The sequence below is a fragment of the Schistocerca gregaria genome, chromosome 6 (assembly GCF_023897955.1).
Source record: "Schistocerca gregaria isolate iqSchGreg1 chromosome 6, iqSchGreg1.2, whole genome shotgun sequence".
Taxonomy (NCBI): Eukaryota; Metazoa; Arthropoda; class Insecta; order Orthoptera; family Acrididae; genus Schistocerca; species Schistocerca gregaria.
In genome coordinates, this window is record NC_064925.1 from 336,898,829 (window position 1) to 336,923,261 (window position 24,433).

At 40.9% G+C, this 24,433-nt stretch overlaps 1 protein-coding gene across 1 annotated transcript in view; it reads left to right on the forward strand.

The window, feature by feature from the left end:
• LOC126278873 (dynein axonemal heavy chain 2) overlaps nucleotides 1-24,433 on the forward strand; it is a 914,655-nt gene that overhangs the window by 517,983 nt on the left and 372,239 nt on the right. The window contains 4 exon segments of the mRNA XM_049979148.1: nucleotides 14,417-14,602; nucleotides 15,458-15,573; nucleotides 15,725-15,807; nucleotides 20,264-20,342. Of these exon segments, the coding sequence (XP_049835105.1) occupies nucleotides 14,417-14,602; nucleotides 15,458-15,573; nucleotides 15,725-15,807; nucleotides 20,264-20,342 (464 nt within the window).

Genomic DNA, 24,433 nt, shown 5'->3' on the forward strand with positions numbered 1-24,433 from the left:
TACTGGTCTGCTAGTGCACAAGAAAAAAGTTAATACCAGATCCATGGGACCTGGGCGGAGTCATATATTCCACCTGGGATGTTAACATTCTTAGTTAAAGGACACAGTGACGACTGTCGGATCCCGAGTTGTGTTCGGTGTTTCTTCCAAAATAGTTTTCCTGCACTGAATTCCTTTAAAATCTTAAACTATTCTGTCATCTATTCCTAACATCCTATAACCATAGTGCTTAGGAAACTGGACATGACCACAAGATAAAGAAAACTTAGGAGAATCACAGAATAAGAAAGAAAGTAATATCGACATAAAATAAAATGAATAGAGTTTTGCATTTATGGATAATATAATATGAGGCGAATAAATAAACAACTGCGATACCATAGTGTATAAATTTTCTATAGAGTATTTTATACCTTTTATGAGATGTGATGTAAATGGATGGTTTGTACAGGTTTTGAAAGGGGTGGGTATTGTAAATAAAAGCATGGTTTACAAGAGCAAATAAATCATAGCTAACACAATTCACACATCACACCTTTCAGATAACCCTTGCAAACAAATGTGCCTGACTCTTCACCATTTGCCATTTCCATAGGGTTGCTAAGATTTCCTTTGGGAACCTCGAGTGTGAAGGTGGGAATGTCCGTTCTGTAGGAGAAGATTTAACACCAAACCTCCTCCGGCGTCTCACTCGAGTACCTGAGGGGTAGGGATTCTGCGGAAGGGGGGTGGGAAGGGTTTCCTGTCTTTGGGGCTAACTTCTTTCTCTTCTTGGATCTTAGCAACCATATCTATATTTTTTCCTTTCTTACTTCTGATCTGAGGACCTATCTATTTTTTTCGCTCTTTCTGTATTCACAAACTTAATAATAAATTTAGATCTCTCCAAAGCATATGACACTGTCAGTTATGGCATTCTTGTAGAAATAATGGAATCATTAGGCGTTTATGGGACAGGGAAAAAGTGGTTTGAATCATACCTCAAAAACAGAACACAAATTGTACAACTGATCTCAGATTACTTCAACCACAAAATAAATTTAGTATCAGACGCAAAAAAAAGTGGAAATAGAAGTGCCACAAGGCAGTATTCTAGGTCCCTTATTGTTCCTTGTCTAGATAAATGACATTCATACCTCAGATGGAGCAGCAGAGGCCATACTATTCGCAGATGACACTAGTGTGATAACAGGTGCACCATGCAAATGGTGTGAACAACTACTGATCAAGTAATAAAGAATGTCCACACTTGGTTTAGTGCGAACCGGTTGACATTTAATGCAAATAAAACAAATGGTATGCAGCTTGGGAAAATATGTCAAAATGTAAATCTTGATCTGTTGTTGGGTGACAAGGCAATAGATAGAGTGGCATCAACAAAATTGTTGGGGATTCATGTGGATGAAAATCTTAATTTTAATGACCAGGTAATGAAACTTGTGCAGAGACTTAACTCAGCCTGTTTTGTTCTTGGAATTATTGCAAATGTTTGTACCATAGAGGGTTCCAGGATGGCATATTTTGGCTATTTTCAGTCTCTCGCAACATATGGAATAATATTTTGGGGTTTCACAACATGCTGTCTACAGCAAATCTTTCTGTTACAGAAGAGGGCTATCCAAACAATAACAGACAGTTATCCACTTACACAATGCAAACCCTTATTTAGCAAGCTTAAAGTTCTAACTGTAACTTCCTTATATATAAATACAAATGTGTTTTATATGTTAGGGCCCACCTTGCAGATTTTCAGACAAATGCAGACTTGCATAACTACAATACCTGAAATAGCACAGCATTCCATACTCAGCGAAGAAAAAGAACACACACACACAAAGGCATGTCAGCCATATTGGTACTGGCATACTGCCAGCCAACATCAGAAGGTTAGAAGATGAAAACAGATTTAAAGTAGAATTAAAGAATTTCTGCTTGAAACAATGTTTTTACTCAGTAAAACATGTAGGCCACTAAATAATTCTGATAATGTTTATATTTAGGCAAAACTGAAAACACTGTCTTTTATCCCCAAAAGTTTCTGTTAATTTTGTGTATCTAATGTACAGCTGATGAGTGTGGTAAAATCTTTACTGAATTATTGTAGTGACTATAAGGGTTTTCTGTTTAGGGAAGATAAAAGGAAAGACTTAGGGCAAACAGACTATGCAGTTACAATACTGTTAGTATACATGTATAAAAAGCTGTATTACTATGTCTTGTATGACCAGTTATTCTTTGTACTTTTTTTTGTACAATTGTGTATGTATTATTCTTTGTACTACTTAATATAAAATTTTATATGTTCCATTTCCATAAATTGTTGCCCATAAATTTATATGCACTTTTGGACAACATTCATACGATATTTATTGCCTAAGGATGGATAAATAAGTAAATAAATAAACATACTTTCACTAATTTGACTGATTCCATTAGACAATTACCTCTCCAGTCATTATAGCTACTGAAGACACCAGAATTACTTTTCATTATACCCTTAAGTTTTCCATCAGACATTCTCTATATATCCTCCAGCTTGTGGAGTTCCATCAGAATTAATACAGTTTATGTATACTGCTTCACACTGTTAATACAAAAAACAAAAGAACACATTTTGACTGCACATGTTAACAGGAACTTTTTTTATTCCTTTTCTCATCCACTGTCATACATATTCATGTGACATAAGTGAAAAATTGGATAACAATTAAAATTTAAGGTAGTCACTATAAACAGTTTGTATGGACTGGCAGATATGGTAAAATTTTCATCCAGGCTTCTATGCAGTTACCTCTTTTGTTTTATGCTACGTGTGTTTCATCCTGACCTTGGCTTGCTAGCCTCAATAGTACAGTTATGGCGTCCCATTATAGCCTTGTAGTTGCCATAAGATACACAATTATTGAGGCTTTTGTGGCCACTTGTTGACATATTGCCTATTCGCTTCTGTATCATGCTATTTAACTGAAGTTTATTTCACAATTTTTCTTATTTTTTGTCAGTATAAGTGTCTGGCATTATAAAAGTTTTATCCTCAATTGCTACCTGGAATGGAGAAGAAGTAGAGGTTGGGAGACAGCAAGGGATGATTCCAGAAAGAAATTTTCACTCTGCAGTGGAGTGTGCACTGAACTGAAACTTCGTTGCAGATTTAAACTGTGTGATGGAACAAGACTCGAACTCGGGACCTTTGCCTTTCGTGAGGAAGTGCTCTACAATCTGAGCTATCCAAGCACGGCTCATGACCCATCCTCACAGCTTTAATTCTGCCAGTACTTTGTCTCATACCTTCCAAACTTCACAGAAGCTCTCCTGCAGACCTTGCAGAACTAGCACCCTTGGAAGAAAGGATATTGTGGAGACATGGCTTAGCCACAACCTGGGGATGTTTCCAGAATGAAATTTTCACTTTGCAGTGGAGTGTGCACTGATATGAAACTTCCTGGCCAATTAAAACTGTTTACTTGACTGAGACTCGAACTCAGGGCCTTTACCTTTTGTGGGCAAGTGTTCTACTATCCAGCGGAATTAAAACTGTGAGGTCAGGTCGTGAGTTATGCGTGAGTAGTTCAGATGGTAGAACACTTGCCTTCAAAAGGCAAAGGTCTTGACTTCGAGTCTCAGTCCAGCACACAGTTTTGATTTGCCAGGAAGTTTTTAGGAAGGGTTGAGTTTGTTGGGGTGTTGGTAAGACCATGAAGGGGGAAAAGGGATAGAGAAGGATGGGGAGGGAAAGGAAAGGGAATTGATGAGGTGGTGTGGATTGCGTGAAATTGTAGTTTGTTGGATGGGTAAGTGTTAGGATGGGTGTCGTTGTGTACAAAAGAAAGACATTTGAAATTTCATTGGGAGAGGATTTGGAGAGTGTGCTGGTATAGGGTTGGTGGAATGCTTTGGTACTGGCATAACAGCATACTAGGAATGGAAATTAGTGGGGTGACTATAGGATTACCGGAGTAAAGTTTGTGGATTGTGTAGGTTGTATGAAGATGTTCAGTGTGAGTCAGGAGAGGCGGGAATTTGATGAAGTGGTGAAGGATCCATGTGGGTGAAGGTAAATGTGTGTAGAAAGAAAGACATACTGCATGACATTAAAGAATTTGGAGGGGTTGACAGAAGTTTGGTGGAGTGGATATCAGTGCAACATTTGCATAGGAGTTGATGGGTTGTATCAAAGTTTTGTAGGTATGTAGAATAGTGAGGGATGTAATCGTCAAGTTTGCTCAGTATGTAGTTTTAGTATATTCATTGCAGTGTGTGCTTTCTGATGGATGGTTAGTAGGTGAGGTTTTCATGTGAACAGCTGGTTGACCGTTATGCCAAGATATTTTAATGTATTAGTGAACTGGGTAGGACAGCTGTAAATGTTGAAGTAGAAGTCATGGAGCTGGGAGTGATTCATCGTACAATTATTGCTTGGGTTTTGATGGGGCTGTACCTAGGGAGTCATTGGCTGCACCTTGCAGTAAACTGATTGAAGTGGATTTAGAGGGACTGTTGGGATTTTTGGAGTGTGGGGTTTAGGGTGAGCAAATCGAGATCATCAGCATGCTGATGGAAGTGACTGGTGGAGGTGGTTTGAGTATGTCACCTGTATGCAGGAAACAGAGGAGAAGAGAGAGGATGGAGCCTTAGGAAATACCTGCACTGGGATGGAGGGATCAGGAATTGGTGTTGCTAATAGTGACAAAATATATGTGATTGGAGAGGAAGGGTTGAATAAGGTGTATATATGAGGATTGGAACTTTAATACTGGCAACTATTTATTTACAGCTTGAACAAAATACATGTTTCAAAGTTTTACAGACCTTCAGAGTAGCCACCAGAATTGTGTATAACCCACTGCCAGTGACAGTTCAAGAGGCGCGGTCTATTGTCCAACGAATTTGTAGCAGTTCTGAAGCGAATGCTGTGAAGTGTTTCCTTCAGTTTTGAAATTGAGTTGAACTCACGAGGGCTAAAGTCAGGGGAGAGCAGTAGATGGTATAGCACTTGGCAGCCCCATCTGTCAAACAAATCAGTAACAGCTTGCACTGTACATGCTAGAGCATTGTCCTGCAAAAGATGGTCAGGTCCTGCAGAAAGTGTCATCACTTCTGTCTCTAAGCTGGTCCTAGGTGTTCCAAAAATGAACAGCATAGAGACAGAAGTGACGACACTTTCTGCAGGACCTGACCATCATTTTGCAGGAGAGTACTCAAGCACGTACAGTGCAAGCTGTTACTGATGTGTGTGACTGATGGGGCTGCTAAGTGCTATACCACCTACTGCACTCCCCTAACTTAAGCCCTCATGAGTTCATCTCGATTTCTAAACTGAAGGAAACACTTCACGGAATTCGCTTCAGAACTGCTGCAAATTCGTCAGGCAATAGACCGCACCGCTTGAACTGTCAACACAGTTGGAACTGCTAAGAGTATCCTATGACTTCCACATTGCTAGCAATGGGTTATACACCGTGCTGGTGACTACTTTGAAGGTCAGTAAAACTTTGAAAGATGTATCTATTTTGTACGATCTGTAAATAAATATTTGCCACTATAACTGGGTCCACAAAAACACTTAAACCTACAATGTCTTACTAACCCTCTGAGGTCGGCAGTGTGCTGTTTCGAAGATTATGCCCTCTGCTGCTTGAGTCAAAAAAATTTAACCCTTGCTTCTGTAACATCTACCTGATTGTCATAATCTTCATTCAGCAGCCGAACCGATTCCTCGTAACTAGTAGCCTCTGGATGAGAGATGGATACTGTTTTAAACATAGACAGTATGCATAGGCTGGAACAGTGGAAAGAAAAAAAATGGATTGCATACCATATCTGTAATGCTATGTGTAGTGAAGTTGGCCTCCAGCTGCAGACAAAATTGTGACCATTACTCTTCCATACTATTGAATGTTTGAAACACAAGTGTAGCAACTAGTGGCAGCACTGCTTGCTGTGAGAGGACTGTTGTCATCTGTTGAACATGAGCAGCAGGCATTTGATTTGTTTAGACTCATAATTAAACACTTGATATAATGCAAAGGAGGACTGAAAAGGGAAACCCAGGTTAAAACATGGGAACACTTGATATAATGCAAAGGAGGACTGAAAAGGGAAACCCAGGTTAAAACATGGGAACAATGGGCACACATCAACACTTTGTAGGTAGGCAAGCTAAGTCTTTAGAAATTATAAGCATTGTTGCCGTGTATTCTACCGGTGAAAACAGGGTTGTTCGTACAGTGATGAGTTACTTGCTTTGCTCTGGGAGGAGACCATGTGGATACTAAAACACATATTGTATTAGTTCACTTTATTATAACGTAGATAAGAAGAATTGCTTAACTTTGTGCAATCCATTTCCATAGGAATGTCTTGAGTTTTTACTACTGTCTCTGAACTTTAACATATCACTTTATACAGACAAAATACAAGTCTCTCAGCCTGCATACATCTAGGAATAACTTTCACATAGAGTTCTGCCTAATACATTGGTCACACAGCTGGCCTGCTAAAAGACGATGCTGTCATTTTAGACAATGATTGTGGACTGGTCTGAGTGGTAATGTGCTGGGCCTTAAGAAGACGAGGGGTAGCAGCAGCATATTGGAACGTTTCTGGGTGTGGCTATGCTGGCATCAGTCATTAGTCACTGAGGCTTGCAGTGAATATCTTCTCTTGTGTTTACATTCTCAGGTACCACCCTTGCATTGGAACCTCAGTCTGCAGATGATACCACATTAGTAATTTCCAGAACTAATGTTACAATGTTTATTCCCATCTCATTATAAATTGGCTGCACACAGCTACTCATCTGTCTGACATCGGGACCATGATAACGCCCATACTTCTAAATTCATTATGCTTTCTCATTTTTCTCCCTGAAAAATCAGAGTCAGGATGCAGATATACTGAAGTAAATGTTGAGGTCAAGAAGATGAAATCAGATTAACATTTTCCATGACAATATTATGAAAAGGATAGATTGCTATTTACGATGTAGTGGAGATGTTTAGCCGAAGACAGGCAAAACAAAAAAAAAAAAAAAACAGTTAAAAGAGCAATCTTTTGGCCTTCTTATGGAGTAGACAAGACACAAACACATTCATGCAAACACAACTCTCACATGCATGACCACTGTATCTGACTGCTTAGGCCAGACTGGCAGCAACTGTGCCTGATGGGAGAAGGAACAGGAATATGGGTGTTGGAGTACAGAGGAGGCTGATGTGGAGTGACAGAGGGATAGCAGAGTAGGGGATGGTAAAGTGCTGCTTCTGGGGGCATACAGCGATGAGGTGAGAAGAGGACAGAGCAGTCAGGTGCAGTCTGGAGGTTAGACAGAGGGTGGGTGGAAGGGGGTGGGGGGAAAAGAGTGGAAAAGCCAAGAAGTAAAAAGATTGTGGGTGTGTTGATGGAGTTTGAGGCTGTGTAGTGCTGGAGTGAGAACAGGGAGGGGGATAGATGGGCAAAGGATAGTGACTAACGAAGGTTGAGGCCTGGAGGGTTGTTGAATGTGGGATATATTGCAGGGAGAGTTACCACCTATGCAGTTCCAAAAAGCTGGTGTTAGCAGGAAGGATCCAGATGGAATAGACTGTGAAGCAGTCATTGAAGTGAAGAATGTTGTGTTGGGCAGCGTGCTCAACAACTGGATGGTCCAGCTGTTTCTTGGCCCCAATTTGTCAGTGGCCATTCAAGTAGATAGGCAGGTTGTTGGCTGTCACACCAACATAGAATACAGCGCAGTGGTTGCAGCTTGGCTTGTAGATCATGTAACTGGTTTCACAGGTAGCACTACCTTTGATGGGACAGGTGATGCTTGTGACTGGACTGGAATAGGTGGTGTTGAAATAATGTGCGGCACAGGTCTTGGACAGGTCTCACATCTAGAGGTGGGACTAAAGGGGTGTGGAGTAAGGATGGACAAGGATATTGTATAGGTTTAGTGGGTGGTGAAATATCAAAGTATGAGTGGTAGGAAGGATAGTGGGTAGGGCATTTCAGTGTACATTGAGTAGTAGTTGAACCCTGGCGGAGAATGTGATTCAGTTGCTCCAGTCATGGGTGATACTGAGTCCTGAGGGAAATTCTCTGTGGCTAGACAGTGGGACTTTGGATGAAGGTGGGTACCTGTAGAGTTAAGACATTGGAGATCTGTGTCTGTAAAAGGGTGGGAGGGTAATTTTGGTCTGTGAAGGCCTCAGTGAGACCCTTGGTATATTTTGAGAGGATGCCTAGACTGTACGGAAGGGACGTCTTGGTATGGTATGGGTGGCAGCTGTCGAAATGGTGGTATTGCAGATGATTGGTAGGTTTGATATGGATAGAGGTACTGGTATCACCATCTTTGAGTTGGAGGTCAACTTTGAGGAATGTAGCTTTTTGGTTTGACGAGTGAAAAGTGATAAGATTCTGGAGGTATATGGATAGGATGTCCTCACCCTTGATCCAGATCACAAAGATGTCACCAATGAGTGTGAACCATGTAATGGGTTTTTGATTCTGGGTGGTTAGGAATGATTCCTCTGGGTAACTTATTGTGATTTTTTCTACATATTTTGGTGTATTTTTGAGCATTTTGTGCACATATTTCTAAGTTATTTAAATCATTTTATGTGTTTTTTTTTCCTCCACCATGGATGCTCTCTCCTTCCGTCTGCGCCAATACATAAAATTATCCTTATCCTTAGTCAGAATCCAGTCCCACATACTGTTCCTGCATTGTTGGCTGGCTCTTGCAATCCCCCAAAATGGCCTTACCAACAAATTACACACCACCGGCTGCATTCCCTCACTCCACAACGATCTCCATCTGTTCAGATTCCACCAGTGCTTAACTTTCACAAGCTAGCCATGCAAAACCATATAAATCAGGCCCAGACCACCCTACAATATCTCCTCTCCATCTGTAGAATTCTCCTACTGTGCAGTTCCAAATTCCTGTATCCCATCTCTCACACTGAAGCTCTTGCACTCCAGGAACTGGAGCAGCATGCTCAATACCAAGTCAAAAAAACTGTCCAATATGTTCACTTCTTATTCCCACTTGGGCTACCACTATTCACTAACTTTACATCAGTCTCCAAACTCCCCCCCCCCCCTCCCCCACATCCCCACATAGCTGACAAACCCTGACTCGCAGGCCTACATTTACCACACCCTTAAAAGCTCCCTCCCAGCACCATACAGAATACAGAGCCAACACAGTCATGAACTTTTCTTCGAAAAGCCTTAGTCCCGCTGAAGTAACAGCCCTTTCCAAAGGCCTTACCCTTTGCCCCACTCCAAAATTCAATCATGCTTAACTTGTTAAAGACCTTCTCTCCTCCTCCTGGTCTTTACAGTGGAAACAACACTTTTTTGCCACCAACCATACTAATGAGACTCAACCCAAAACCAAAACGGAACCGTATCTGATTCACTTCACTCCTCCATCCACTGACTGCCCCCAAATCACTTTCTGTTAACTTTTCAGAATGTCTTTACCTTGAACCTTGCCTCATATCATTCTCCAAATCCCTCAACATGCAAGCTAACCTTGCATCTGCAGAAAGCACTGCGATCCATCACCTAAAATATGATCCTGACCTCAGAATCCTGTCTGCTGCAAAGGCTCCACCACTGTGGTTTTGAACCAAAAGACTTACCTGATGGAAGGATTGCACCAGCCGTCAGATTTGTCCATCTACAAATTCTGCCACAGTGACCCCATTCCAGAAATCAACAATCTTTCTTCAGATCCTTAAGCTCATCCCAGAACCTCTCCCAGGAGGCTGTGCCTCACCTCACCCCTACCACTTCCCACACTCCTGCCTTTGTGCTTTCTATGTGCTTCCTAAAGTTCGTGTTCCTTACCAACCAGGACACCCCATTCTGGCTGGTCACTGTGCTCCCACTGAAAGAATCTCTGGTCTCATAGACCAGCACCTTCAGCCTATTACCTGAAACCACCCTCCCTACATAAAAGACATCAACCAATTCCTCCACTTACTCTCCACGGTTCCTGTTCCTTTACCACATGGTTCCCTACTAGTCATTATCGATGCCACTTCCCCTTGCACTAACATCTCTAATGCCAATGGCCTTGCCACCCTATCCACATTCCTCCAGAACCTCAAACCGTCTCCCCCATTTGTTTCACCTGGTTCTCCTCAACCCAAAAAGCCGCTTTTCTTCAAGTTGACCATGGCTACATCAGTACCTCCACCCATATCAAACCTACCAACCACTGGCAATACCTCCACTTTGACAGCTGCCACCCATTCCATACGAAGAAGTCAATTCCATATAGTGTAGCCACCAGTGGCCATCTCATCGGCAGTCACAAGCAGTCCCTCTACAAATACGCCAGCTGTCACACTGAGGCCTTCATAGGCCCAAATTACTCTCCAAACCATGTATGGAAACAGATCTCCTGTGCCTTATCTCTCCAGTCAGACAGTCTCCTGAAGTCTCTCTGTCCATTCACAGAGGACCACTGCCTTCATGACTCAGTACCAGCCAGGACAGGGGCAACTGAATCACATTCTCTGTCAGGGTTTCAGATACCTCTCGTCATGCCGTGAAAGGGGAATGTCTTACTCACTATCCTCCACCCCTCTTACAGTTGTATTCCACTGTCTGCTGAACCTACACTATATCCTTGTCCATCCTGGCCTCATACCTGCTCCCAGTCCCATACATTGTCCCACAACCATCTACTCCAGTCTAATGGGGAATGTCTTACCCACTATCCTTCCCAACCTTCTTACAGTTGTATTCCATTGTCCACCGAACCTACACTATATCCTTGTCCATACTGGCTCCACACCTGCTCCCAGTCTCTTGCCTCATGGCTCATATCCCCGTAATAGACATAGATGCACGATCTATCCCATTCATTGTCCCACAACTACCTACTCCAGTCTGGTCGCAAGTGTCAGCTACTCCATTAAAGGCAGGGTTATCTGTGAAACCAGTCATGTTATCTACAAGGCAAGCTGCAACCACTGTACTGTGTTCTATGTGGGCATGACAACCAACAAACTGTTTGGCTGCAGGAACGTTCACTGACGAACTGTGGCCAAGTAACAGCCAGACCACCCTTGCTGAGCACGCTGCCCAACACATTGTTCTTCACTTGAGCAACTGCTTCATATCCTGTGCCACCTGGATCCTTATTACCAACACCAACTTTTCTGAATTGTGCTGGGGGGAACTCTCCCTGCAAAATACCTTACATTCCTGTAACCCCCCCAGACCTCAACCTCGTTTGGTCACTATCCTTCACACACCTATCCTCTTCCCTGTTCCCACTCCAACAATTCACGGTCTTCTGTTCCACCAGTGCACCAATCTTTTACTTCTCCATGTTTCTGCCCCCTCCTACTCCACCCCTGCCACTCCCCTCCCCCAATCCATCCATCCTCCCTACCGTACCTAGCTGCTTTTTTACACTCTCCTCACTTCATATCTGTATGCTCCCACAAGCAACACTTAACTGTCTCCCTCCCCTACCCTGCTATCACCTCCACATCCCGCCCCCATCAAATATCTTGGGCATACTTTCAGCAACAACAATCATGAATGAAGTGTCTTGAGGAATGAGAAAGATATTTAGTTTTAACCAAATTCAATTTTTATCTACCATTGCTTTGTGTTTTTAAGCAATCCTTTACAGTATTTAAGAGATTTATAGTTACAAATTCTTTTGTGATGTATTTGTTATATTAAGTGTTCTTGGCTCTATAAAAATTTGAGCTTCTCTCAGTATCAGAAAACCAGCTGCTTGTCAAAGAAGTAGTGGTACGTAACAGTTGTTAGTAATGTGGTATTTTGCTGTGAGACAAGAGATTACATTGGTGCCAAAGATGAAATGTCGTTGGCAATATCTTTGTTTCCATCATAGTTAACAATACAGAACATGTAACTCTTCAGGCTTTCCCGGCGAGATCTCGACATGTGGAATAATTGGGTCTACTGCCGGATGTTTGTGTCGCTCTGGCACAATATTTTGGCCACATAACTCAGTGCCTTCTTCAGGTGCTACCTGAGACTGCTGTATTGGTGGATCTTGTCCAGTATTTATGCCCAGAGGGTACTGGGTGCTCTCTCTGCTGTCTGCGCCCACCTGGCGCTGCCTGTAATGTGATGTCTGTTCCCCAGTGCTCCCTTGGATTTCCGCGCCCGACTTGGTCGCCAGCTGTGGCAGCTCCCTGACGCCCGTCCTGTGTCAGGCATTCCGTTCGTGGTATGCGCCCGCCTGGTACTGCTCCTGAGGTTTCGGCCCTGCCCTGGTGCTCCCACGGACGTCCAAGCCCACCTCATCCACCATCTGTGGTCTTGGTAGCTGTCTGGGGCTGGACTCGCGTTTGGCATTCTGTTTGTGGTCCGCACTTGCTGGACGCTGCTCCTGAGGTGTTGGCACTTCCCTGGTGCTCCCAAGGACGTCCGCACCCGCCTCGTCCACCATCTGCAGTTGTGGCAGCTGTCTGAGGCCTGTCTCGCGTTGGGCGCTCCATTTGTGGTCCACACCCGCCTTGCGCTGCTTGTAAGCTGCTCTCTCTTCCCTGGAGCTCCCTCGGACATCCGCGCCTGACTTCGTGCACAATGTGTATCGTAAGCCTACCCACACTGACTTATACCTTCAAGCCAGTAGGTGCCACCACCTGGCACAGAAGAATGAGTCTTGAAAACATTAAAAACATTAGTTCACAGGGCTCGTGCTCTGTCGGATACGGAAAGTGCGGCCACAGAGATAGAACATCTACAGCTGATGTTCAGCAGAAATGTATACTTCTCCACAGACATCCAAAGGGCACTTTGTGCCACCAGCCAACCACAGGGACAGAAGAGGAGCCAGAGGAGGTGAAGAAGGTGGCATACCTGCCATAAGCTGGACCTGTTTCTGCAAAAATCAGCAGAATTGTTTCAAAATATGATATAAAGAGTATCTTCTGTCCACCCTCCAAAATTGGGACAATGCTAGGGAGTGTGAAGGACGACCTGTGGCTACGTAAACCAGGCATTTACAACATACCATGCTAGTGTGGAAAATCATACAGTGGCCAGACAACCAGGACAGTGGACGTCAGGTGCAAAGAACACCAGAGGCACACCAGACTCGGACAGGCAACCAAATCTGCCATAGTGGAGCACTGTCTGGAGCTTGGTCATTCAATGGACTACAACAACACCAAAATTGTGACACAGACTCCAAGATTTTGGGATAGTGTCATAAAGGAGGCCATCAAGATCACAGACAACCTAATAAACCTAGACAGTGGTTACCAGCTCAGCTGGGCATGGAGTCCGACTCTGGAGCTTATCAGGGCCCAACGAAAGGAACCAAGAGACTCCTCAAGAAGTAGTAACAATGCAGGAGAAGTGCCAGGTGGGCGCGGACCGCAAACGCAACTCCTGATGCAGGACGGGACTCTGATGCCACGACTGCAGATGATAGCTGAGCTGAGCTCGGTCAACTGCCAGAGCACCAGGGAAGTGCCAACACCTCAGGAGCAGTGCCAGGTGGGCGCGGACTGTGAATGAAATGCCTGACAAGTGATGGACTCCGCAAACATCTGAGGGAGCTCCAGGGAAGAGACAACAGCTTACAAGCAGCACCAGGCAGGCATGGACCGCGAACGGAGCGCCCGACGCGAGACGGGCCTCAATCAGCAGCCACAACTGCATATGGTGGACGAGGCGGGTACGGACGTCGATGGGAGCACCACGGAAGTGCCAACACCTTAGGAGCCGCATCAAGCGAGCACGCACCACAAACGGAATGCCAAATGTGAGCTACCACGTCCATAAATGTTGGGCGAGCTGGGCACGGATGTCTGTGGGAGCACCAGGGCAGGGCCAAAACCTCGGGAGCAGCACCAGGCGGGCACGTACGAGGGAGCACCGGGGAAGAGATAACACATTACAGGCAGCGACAGGTGGGTGCAGACAGCAGAGAGAACTCCCCGTGCCCTCTGGGCATAAATACTGGACAAGATCCTCCCAATACGGCAGTCTCAGGTAGCAACTGAAGAAGGCAAAAAGTTACGTGGCCGAAATATTGTGACAGAGCGACACAAACATCCAGCAGTAGACCTGATTATTCCACATCTCAATATAGAACATACCTCTATGGAGTGTCTTGGTATAAAGTTCCTTTGTCCATGTATGCATCTCTATTGAAGTTGTTAACACACTTTCTAATTTCCACAGCCTCATTGTTTGAGTCATACTTATCTTTCTATCACTGTTTTTTGTTTTGATAGAATAATTGTAGAACCTAGTTTATTTTCTGTGTGTCTTTCTCCTGAAAAGGCCATTAATGACCACTCCATCATATGCTCTAACTTAATCAACAGCAGAAAAGATTGATCTATTTATTTTAAATATATTAATACATTTTGAATGCTCAAGTAGCATCTAAAAATTAGTTTAACTATTTCAGCATGATATGGTCTCTCTGTGCTTCAGTGGATGAAGAGGGTCGTAAAAAACTTGACACTCTTATTCGTGGTATGGAAGGATGCTTTCCCTTGAAGGATACTATTTATGAATATTATGTGGATGTAAGATCTCGCAACTTTGCCTGCTGGGAAGTTATGCTTACAGGAAATTGGAAATTTGATAAAGAGTAAGATACAGCTAATACTTCGTTAGTTTACACGAGATTAGATGATGACAGTTCCCTTGTGAGACAAATAATTTGTCGATATATTCACTTTACATTAGAATCACTATTTCCATTGTCATTACTGTTAAAACTGCTTTGAGGTGGCATTTGTGGTTAGTATTAAAGTAACAAGAATTTTTATTTTTGTTTTTTTCATTGTAGCCACAGTAACTAGCCTTGGCAAACTAAGGCAATGAATTAAATGGTAAATTTTATAATAAAATCTATGTAATGTCTTTTATAGTATTTTTGCTATGCCAGTGTGTATTCCTGTGTCACAACTTAATCGAGAGGGCTTCAGTTTCTATGTGAGAATCTTCAATGGAATGCCAACACATCACAAACATGCAGGATGAAAATGTTGTTGATTTCCTTTTGCATATTACATCACAGTGAAGCAACTCACACATGTTCAACATACACAGCTGAGTGTGTTGAAAAAAGAACATCCCACGGTCTGCAGTGAATAATTTATCATACAGCAAATAATTTACAGTACACTTTAAACACTAAAAGACTGTAACCGAAGCACATATTCTCAAGTAAAAGTGATGTCACAGATTCTTCAGTCATCTACAGAGTTCTCAACTCAAAGAAAAAACTAAAACTCAGAAAAGAATACAAAAATTATTTCTGTATTTTCACTAATACACAATGCCATTAGAGCACACCATATTTTTCAATTACCTACCACACCTGTTATTCCTAATTTTAATTTCTCAGTTACAAAAGTATATACCTTGAAATTAGGAACATGAACTTTGCTTTAAGTGTTGATGACTCTTTCTCTTGCTATTTAAAGTAATTCTTTTTCAGATTACCGTTCTTCAAGATTATTGTTCCAACAGTTGATACTGTACGTTATCAGTTTCTTGTTTCAGTACTCCTTTCAAACAGTTATCCTGGACTCCTTGTTGGACCTGTAGGAACAGGTAATACCACTTTGTATTTGGTTTGGACATAAAATAACATGATGTTAAACTAAATGCCATTCTCTTAACAGACCTTTTATGGGAAGTATGAGTAATTATTAATATGTTGATAAATATATGTTATGTTGTTTATTCCTTCTTTTCTGTTTAGGAAAAACATCTACTGCACAAACTGTCCTTGATTCATTGGATCGTTTGAAATTTTCCTTGCTTGTACTGAACATGTCCGCTCAGGTATGAACAAAATATTCGTTAATATTTTGTTAGAAACTTTTTGTTTATGTATTACTGATGTACAGCTGTAATTTATAGACAATGTATTCATATAATTATTATTGAAAAGTTTCCAGCAAAATTCTGTACTGCTTATCTCTCGGTGAAAATTTAGTTCCATCAGGGATTATAGGGCATGAGTTTGCACTGACACAGTTAAGGATTTCTGGTTTTGTGACCCAAATAATAGGTGAAATTCATCTACTTGTTTGTCAAATCATGTCTAACCAGAAGAAACATTGTCAATTTAGTTCTTTTATTCTTGATAAATGTTGCTCTTTATGGGACCTCATAAACCAGCCTTATAGAGTTGTAAAAGGGCAGCCGAAATGTCACATAAGTGCAATTCACTCTATGCTTAACTGCAGGAATCAGGCATTGAGAGATGACTTTTCAGTAACTTTTCAGATTGTATTATACTTTTCCACTCATCATTATCAAATGTCTTATCCTTATAACACTATTTGTCCCATGGAAACATCTTTTTGATTATAATCAGAAGTTTGGATATTTCTACCCTGCCAGGTATGTTCAGTTTATACAGCTATTATCAAATACTATTTTCTGAATCAGGTTGTTTTGGTTAAATGAGTTCTGAAATCAGTTGTTTGTCATATCTTTTCCCATGTGACAATCCTTTTCATTAATCAAGGGAAACTCCGGGTTGGAAAATTCACAATATTATGAAAAGCATGGGTTGCTACTTACTGTATAGATGATATGTTGAGTTGCAGATGGACACAACGAGGAGACTGTTCCACGTTTAGCTTTTGGGCAAAGCCTTCTTCAAAAAGAAACACACATACAGAATGTTCACTCGTTATGTCTGCCAGGGGGCCTCATCCGAGATATGGAGGCAGCCTTGCATTGCATGGGTTCTGAGGCAATCCTCAGTTTGTACAGGCGGCTAGCAAAAGTGGTGAAGACTGCTGGCCTTGTCCACAGGATGCAAGCAGAGCTCGCAATTTCCAGCATCGTTCCCAGAGTTGATTGGGGTCCTTTGATAATCTTGTGGTGTTGCATTTCTTTTTTTTTATGAGTGGCTTGCTACAAAATGGGAAGAGGAATTCCACCTTATGCAAGACACTTTTTTTTCTGTTTTGTTTCACCAAGACATATTTCAGCACATTTTGTGCTATCTTCAGTGGGTTATTTTTTATTTTCTAACTCTAAAATTGTTGTTACATATTAACATTTAGCAAAACTTTTGGTACATAATATTTGCAGTTGTAAATGAATAAGTGTTGTAAAATATTATACATCATTTGTTCATAGTTCTCTATTGAGGTACATATCAATGACCTTATGACTATGTAACTATTCCTTTTTTATTTTAGTTTTAATTTCATACTTGCTCTTAAACTTTCTTTTAATCTTTGTTGAAGTGCTGCCATGGCAGCCACGTTTTCAATTCACTTTATAGAGTAATATCTCAGTACGGAAGCACAGTCAGTTTTTCTGTGACTGCTAAAGAAAATCTTGATACAGAAATCTCATGCACCTCATCATGTTTCAGTGTGTGTTTCAAATATATCTTTTTATCCTAATATTATGATTATATTCCTTCAGGGTTATCTGTTATTCATGCAATAAGACAGGACGTTTGACAAGTAACAAAGGCGCTTTTTTTCTTGGGATTTTATTTGTGCAGTCATGCATTTTTTTTGTGTAAAAATGAAAGTTGGTACTGGGTTGTTATGTGAACCATCACAGCTGACACGAGTCATGACAGTGAAGTGGTGTGTATGTATCAGTCTGTTGAATGAAGTCAGCACAGTGGGATGGGTCATTGTGGAGATGCAACGAAATGGTACAAAGCAACTATCATGTTTGGATGTGCCCATTACCACACCATCAGTGAAGTTGCCCAACTTGTTGGTGTAGTAATGTGGATGGTCCAATATGTTTATGAGGAGTAATGTGTTGGTGTAGTAATGTGGATGGTCCAATATGTTTATGAGGAGTAATGTATCTCTTGAAGCTTATGATGTGGTGAACAGTGATTGTAAAAAGGTGCTAACCAGCAGGGACAGGAGACAAGTGCCACTACTTGCCAATGACGGTTGGTTTCAACTACAGGAATTGGTGATGTCAGTGAATGCAGCCCATATAAACTAGTTCTGAGCACTCATTGTGAAGGGAATTGTGTGCAGTGGACATTTGCAGTTACTTATCTCACAAAATATCATTAGTCACAGCAGAGCGTAAAGTTGCATGGTCAAAATGGGCCAAACAACACCAAAAATGGTCAGTAGTTGATTGGAGGCATGTGTTGTGGTCTGACAACGGGTGATTTTATTTCTTTTAAAGTGATGTAAAGTATGAAATACATTGGTAAGTCAATGAATTGTACTTGTATGTAATTATGTCCACAGGGGAGTCTCTGAAATTTTGAGAGTGTTTGTTGACCATGACTCTGGACCACTCATTCAGGTTACTGTAAACATTCTTGGTGAGCACATCTTGCCATTTCTTGTACATGTTCGTGTTGATTATGCGGCAGATATGTTATATTCTGAGATGACAACAGCCACCTTCACAGTACTGTAAACTTACAGTCACGGTTTGATGAACATTCAGACACTATATCACACCTGAGTTGGCCCACTAAATCAGCCAGTATTAATCCCATTGAAAATGTGTGAACTCATTTGGAACATTGGATGAAACATCCTAATCCACATCCCCAAAATGCAGTAACGCTAAGGGATCTAATCATCAATGAGGATCTCCAGCTGGGTATGTCATACCTGAATAAACTTATGTACCTTTTTCTTGCGAGATTGTGATCATTATCGAGGCTGAAGGTGTCATTCCACTAAGTTAGTGTGAGTTCTTCTGGGAGTTACTAATTTTTTGCCTGGTGTACTTAAGTGCTCTAAAGATTTCTCACTATTGCATGCACTCATCTGTAAATAGCCAACCTATAATCATATGTAATTCATAAAGATAGGTCCTGTATCTTTACTTGTCCTTCATTATTACATATCTTTGTGATTTAAGAAACACAGAAATAACTTAGTAAAATAATTATTTTCTGATGTAAACTGAAAGATGTTTGATGTTGGCATGTAGTGTGCAGACATAATTATAGACTCCACAAATTCATTGGACCACCAATGTAATTTACACTTTACATCACTTGAAACAAGTAAAATCACTGCTTGTCAGACCACATTACATGCCAGCATCAATATTGAATAACAATACACTCCAATATATTTATTTACATCTGTGCTATAGTACAGTTTCTGTATAAGGTAAGGTAGATGATACACTTCTTTATAGCATATGATAACAATTGTATGAAGAATGGCTTTAAATTCTCCAAAGAGCAACTTTTTTATAGTGGAGTGCATGTCCCCTGTTTTGTGTGCTGATAGGAGTGAAGCCTTTGGTCTACTGAGGGACATACCATCCATTTTAGGTGACGACAAAACAATAAAATGAAAACGGCTGACTTTTGTGTGGCAGGAGAACTCCTGCCCAGTTTACTTGGATGGAGCTTTTTTTCCCCTGTGCCTAACCTTATTAGATCCCTAGTCAACCTGCCTTCTTACTGGATGCCATGGTTTTATCAATAAATTCTTTTTACATGCAACAGTGGTATGACTAGATCTACTGGAACTGTTTGTAACTTCTCCTGATACTGTGGCTATCATTAATATGGCCTTTACTTTTCAGTTTAACAGCGTACTGCACATTCAGCAGTACCATGTTCTTTGAAAGAGTGCCTGATGACCATACTGTTGAGTCTTCAACAATTTTAAATTCATCTGCCCATCCTTCCACCTATCCATCTGCACTTCTTTACAGTCAGAAATATTCACCTTTAATGTGTATAATTTTGTCAGTCGGCTTCAAATTATTATTATTATTATTATTATTACTTGTGAATAAGCCCATGAAGACTACACAAGGTACATATAGATGAGAATTTGACTTCAGCTGTACCCATATTTCTTTCATGCTCAATCTGTGGGCTTCCTTTGTATCTTCAGATCATGTTGATCCACACTTCTTCTATGGCTTTTTCTTTGTGGGGAACATGCCGTCCTGATTTTTGGATCTGAAGATGTTTCAAGTTTGGACATCTTCTGAAGTAATTCCTGCCAATTTCAGATCAGTTTTGATCTCTCCAGCCCATTTCATTATTCCCGTTTTGGCTTTTCTCCTGTTGTCAAAAAATGAATTGTTTGTTTTGTAAGTCTGTCTGTGTTTTCTCTTTTAATGTGTCCATAGAGGGATCTTAACTTGTGTTTTCTTATGTCGCTTTTGATATTTGTGTATTGTTTGATTTCCTCATTGCTTCTGGATCAGTATTGTTCTTCTACATGTTTGTGACCTAGAATTTTTCAGACAATTTTGTGTTCCATTTTTCTCATTAATTTCTTTTATTATTATTCCTGTTTTCCAGACAACATCTCAAAATGTGCAAGATACCATTGAGGGCCGAGTGGAAAAAAGAACAAAAGACATCTATGTACCTGTTGGAGGTAAAAGACACTGGTATTACAGAGTTAAGGAAGAAAAAATACGGCTCACAGCATGAGAATATAATGAACATTCTCTAATTTGAAGTATACATATCACATTTATTTCTCCCTTGCTTTATTCCATTTTAAGCAATGTTGTTTCTCATTATTAATGGTAAGTTTAACTTTCTGCATTCTGTTTCGCCTCTCATTTCTTTTTGACTTTATAATACAAAACTCAAGCAATATTAGTAAATTTCACATGTCTGAGCTTAACATCATACAGCTAAGAGTGCTTCCATGAGGATTTATGGAATTGGTGGTATAGCCAACCAATGAATAATGTCTTATCTAACCAAAAGAATGCAAAAAGTTGTACTTATAATTCAAGCAATTTAAACAAAAGAGATTCTCCTGACAGGAGTAATCACTTATGGGACAGCATAGGGCTCTACCCTAGGTCCACTATTGTTCTTCATGCATGTTAATGACCTTCCATCTAATATACAAAAAGCAGAATTATTTCTTGTTGTGGATGACGTTATTATTGTAATCAGTTCAAATATTCATATAGCAACTGAAGAAATGGTAAATAATGTTCTTGACAGTATTCTTGATTGTTTTCTGCAAACAGTCTCACTCCCAGTTACAAAGAGACGAAACATATTTGGTTCTGTACATCTAAAGGTACTACACCAATGATAAGTATAACATATGATAAGGAAAGAATGACCAGGGTGCAAACTTTAAAATTTTGGTTGTTCATATTGATGAGAATTAAAATTGGAAAAATTACATTTTGGAACTTGCAAAACAACTTAGTTCAGCCACATTTGCAACATTTTCATTTTGAATCATTGCAAACCTGGAGGAACAACAAATCAGGAAGGTGAAATATTTTTCTTATTTTCATTCTGTAATGTCATATGCTCCGCAGCTTGTGGTCCTGAGCACGGGGTCCCGGTTTCGATTCCTGGCAGGATCAGGGATTTTCACCTGCCCTGAGATGACTGGGTGTTGTGTGTCATCTTCATCATAATCATTCACTCCATTACGGCCAGAGGAAGACAACGGCAAACCACCTCCATTAGGACCTTGCCTAGTACAGCGGTGCGGGTGTCCTACATCGTTCCCTGCGCCCTGTCAGGAAGCATGAGACCACATTTCCAATGTTGTATGGAATAATGTTCTGGGATAAGTCATCTTTAAGAAAGTCACTCTTCATTGCCCAAAAACAGGCTGTAAGAACAATATGTGCTGTTCACACTCAGTCATTTTGTAGACATCTGCTTAAGGAGTTAGGCATTTTGACTAATGTTTCACAGTGTATGTATTCCCATATGAAGTTTCATGTAAATAATCCAGTGCTGTAACCAAAACTCTTGACCACTTATTAAGTCATATGAAATGTCTAACAGGTTGCAAAGTTTTGAAAACAAACTGAAACAGTTTCTCCTTGATAACTCATTCTGTTCCATAGAACACTTTCTATTTTTAAAACGTATAGAAGGTGATGGATAAGAATTAGGAACTCACATGTATAAAATATAAAACAAATTAAGTGGCCATCATGTAGCCTTATTTACAAGTGAATATGTAATTCGACCCCCCAAGAACCATGGACCTTGCCATTGGTGAGGAGGCTTGTGTGCCTCAGCAATACAGATGGCCGTACCGTAGGTGCAACCACAACGGAGGGGTATCTGTTGAGAGGCCAGACAAACATATGGTTCCTGAAGAGGGACAGCAGCCTTTTCAGTAGTTGCAGGGGCAACAGTCTGAATGATTGACTGATCTGGCCTTGCAACATTAACCAAAACAGCCTTGCTGTGCTGGTACTGCGAACGGCTGAAAGCAAGGGGAAACTACAGCCGTAATTTTTCCCAAGGACATGCAGCTTTACTGTATGATTAAATAATGATGGCGTCCTCTTGGGTAAAATATTCCGGAGGTAAAATAGTCCCCCATTTGGATCTCCGGGTGGGGACTACTCACGAAGACGTCGTTATCAGGAGAAAGAAAACTGGCATTCTACGGATCGGAGCGTGGAATGTCAGATCCCTTAATCGGGCAGGTACGGTTGGAAAATTTAAAAAGGGAAATGGATAGGTTAAAGTTAGATATAGTGGGAATTATTGAAGTTCGGTGGCAGGAGGAACAAGACTTTTGGTCAGGTGAATACAGGGTTATAAATACAAAATCAAATAGGGGTAATGCAGGAGTAGGTTTAATAATGAATAAAAAAATAGGAGTGCGGGTAAGTTACTACAAACAGCATAGTGAACGCATTATTGTGGCCAAGATAGACACAAAGCCCATGCCTACTAAAGTAGTACAAGTTTATATGCCAACTAGCTCTGCAGATGATGAAGAAATTGATGAAATATATGATGAGGTAAAAGAAATTATTCAGGTAGTGAAGGGAGACGAAAATTTAATAGTCATGGGTGACTCGAATTCGTCAGTAGGAAAAGGGAGAGGAGGAAACATAGTGGGTGAATATGGATTGGGGCTAAGAAATGAAAGAGGAAGCCGTCTGGTAGAATTTTGCACAGAGCATAACTTAATCATAGCTAACACTTGGTTCAAGAATCATAAAAGAAGGTTGTATACATGGAAGAATCCTGGAGATACTAAAAGGTATCAGATAGATTATATAATGGTAAGACAGAGATTTGGGAATCAGGTTTTAAATTGTAGGACATTTCCAGGGGCAGATGTGGACTCTGACCACAATCTATTGGTTATGACCTATACATTAAAACTGAAGAAACTGCAAAAAGGAGGGAATTTAAGGACATGGGATCCGGATAAGCTGAAAGAACCAGAGGTGGTGCAGAGTTTCAAGGAGAGCATAAGGGAACAATTGACAGGAATGGGGGAAAGAAACACAGTAGAAGAAGAATGGGTAGCTCTGAGGGATGAAGTAGTGAAGGCAGCAGAGGATAAAGTAGGTAAAAAGACGAGGGCTGCTAGAAATCCTTGGGTAACAGAAGAAATATTGAATTTAATTGATGAAAGGAGAAAATATAAAAATGCAGTAAATGAAGCAGGCAAAAAGGAATACAAATGTCTCAAAAATGAGATCGACAGGAAGGCTAGAGGACAAATGTAAGGATGTAGAAGCTTATCTCACTAGGGGTAAGATAGATACTGCCTACAGGAAAATTAAAGAGACCTTTGGAGAGAAGAGAACCACTTGTATGAATATCAAGAGCTCAGATGGCAACCCAGTTCTAAGCAAAGAAGGGAAGGCAGAAAGGTGGAAGGAGTATATAGAGGGTTTATACAAGGGCGATGTACTTGAGGACAATATTATGCAAATGGAAGAGGATGTAGATGAAGATGAAATGGGAGATAAGATACTGCGTGAAGAGTTTGACAGTGCACTGAAAGACCTGAGTCGAAACAAGGCCCCGGGAGTAGACAACATTCCATTAGAACTACTGGCGGCCTTCGGAGAGCCAGTCATGACAAAACTCTACCATCTGGTGAGCAAGATGTATGGAACAGGTGAAATACCCTCAGACTTCAAGAAGAATATAATAATTCCAATCCCAAAGAAAGCAGGTGCTGACAGATGTGCAAATTACCGAACTATCAGTTTAATAAATCACAGCTGCAAAATACTAACGCAAATACTTTACAGACGAATGGAAAAACAGGTAGATGCGGACCTCGGGGAGGATCAGTTTTGTTTCCGTAGAAATGTTGGAACACGTGAGGCAATACTGACCTTATGACTTATCTTAGAAGAAAGATTAAGAAAAGGCAAACCTATGTTTCTAGCATTTGTAGACTTGGAGAAAGCTTTTGACAATGTTGACTGGAATACTCTCTTTCAAATTCTGAAGGTGGCAGGGATAAAATACAGGGAGCAAAAGGCTATTTACAATTCATATAGAAACCATATGGCAGTCATAAGAGTCGAGGGGCATGAAAGGGAAGCAGTGGTTGGGAAAGGAGTGAGACAGGGTTGTAGCCTCTCCCCGATGTTATTTAATCTGTATATTGAGCAAGCAATAAAGGAAACAAAAGAAAATTTTGGAGTAGGTATTAAAATTCATGGAGAAGAAGTAAAAATTTTGAGGTTCGCCGATGACATTGTAATT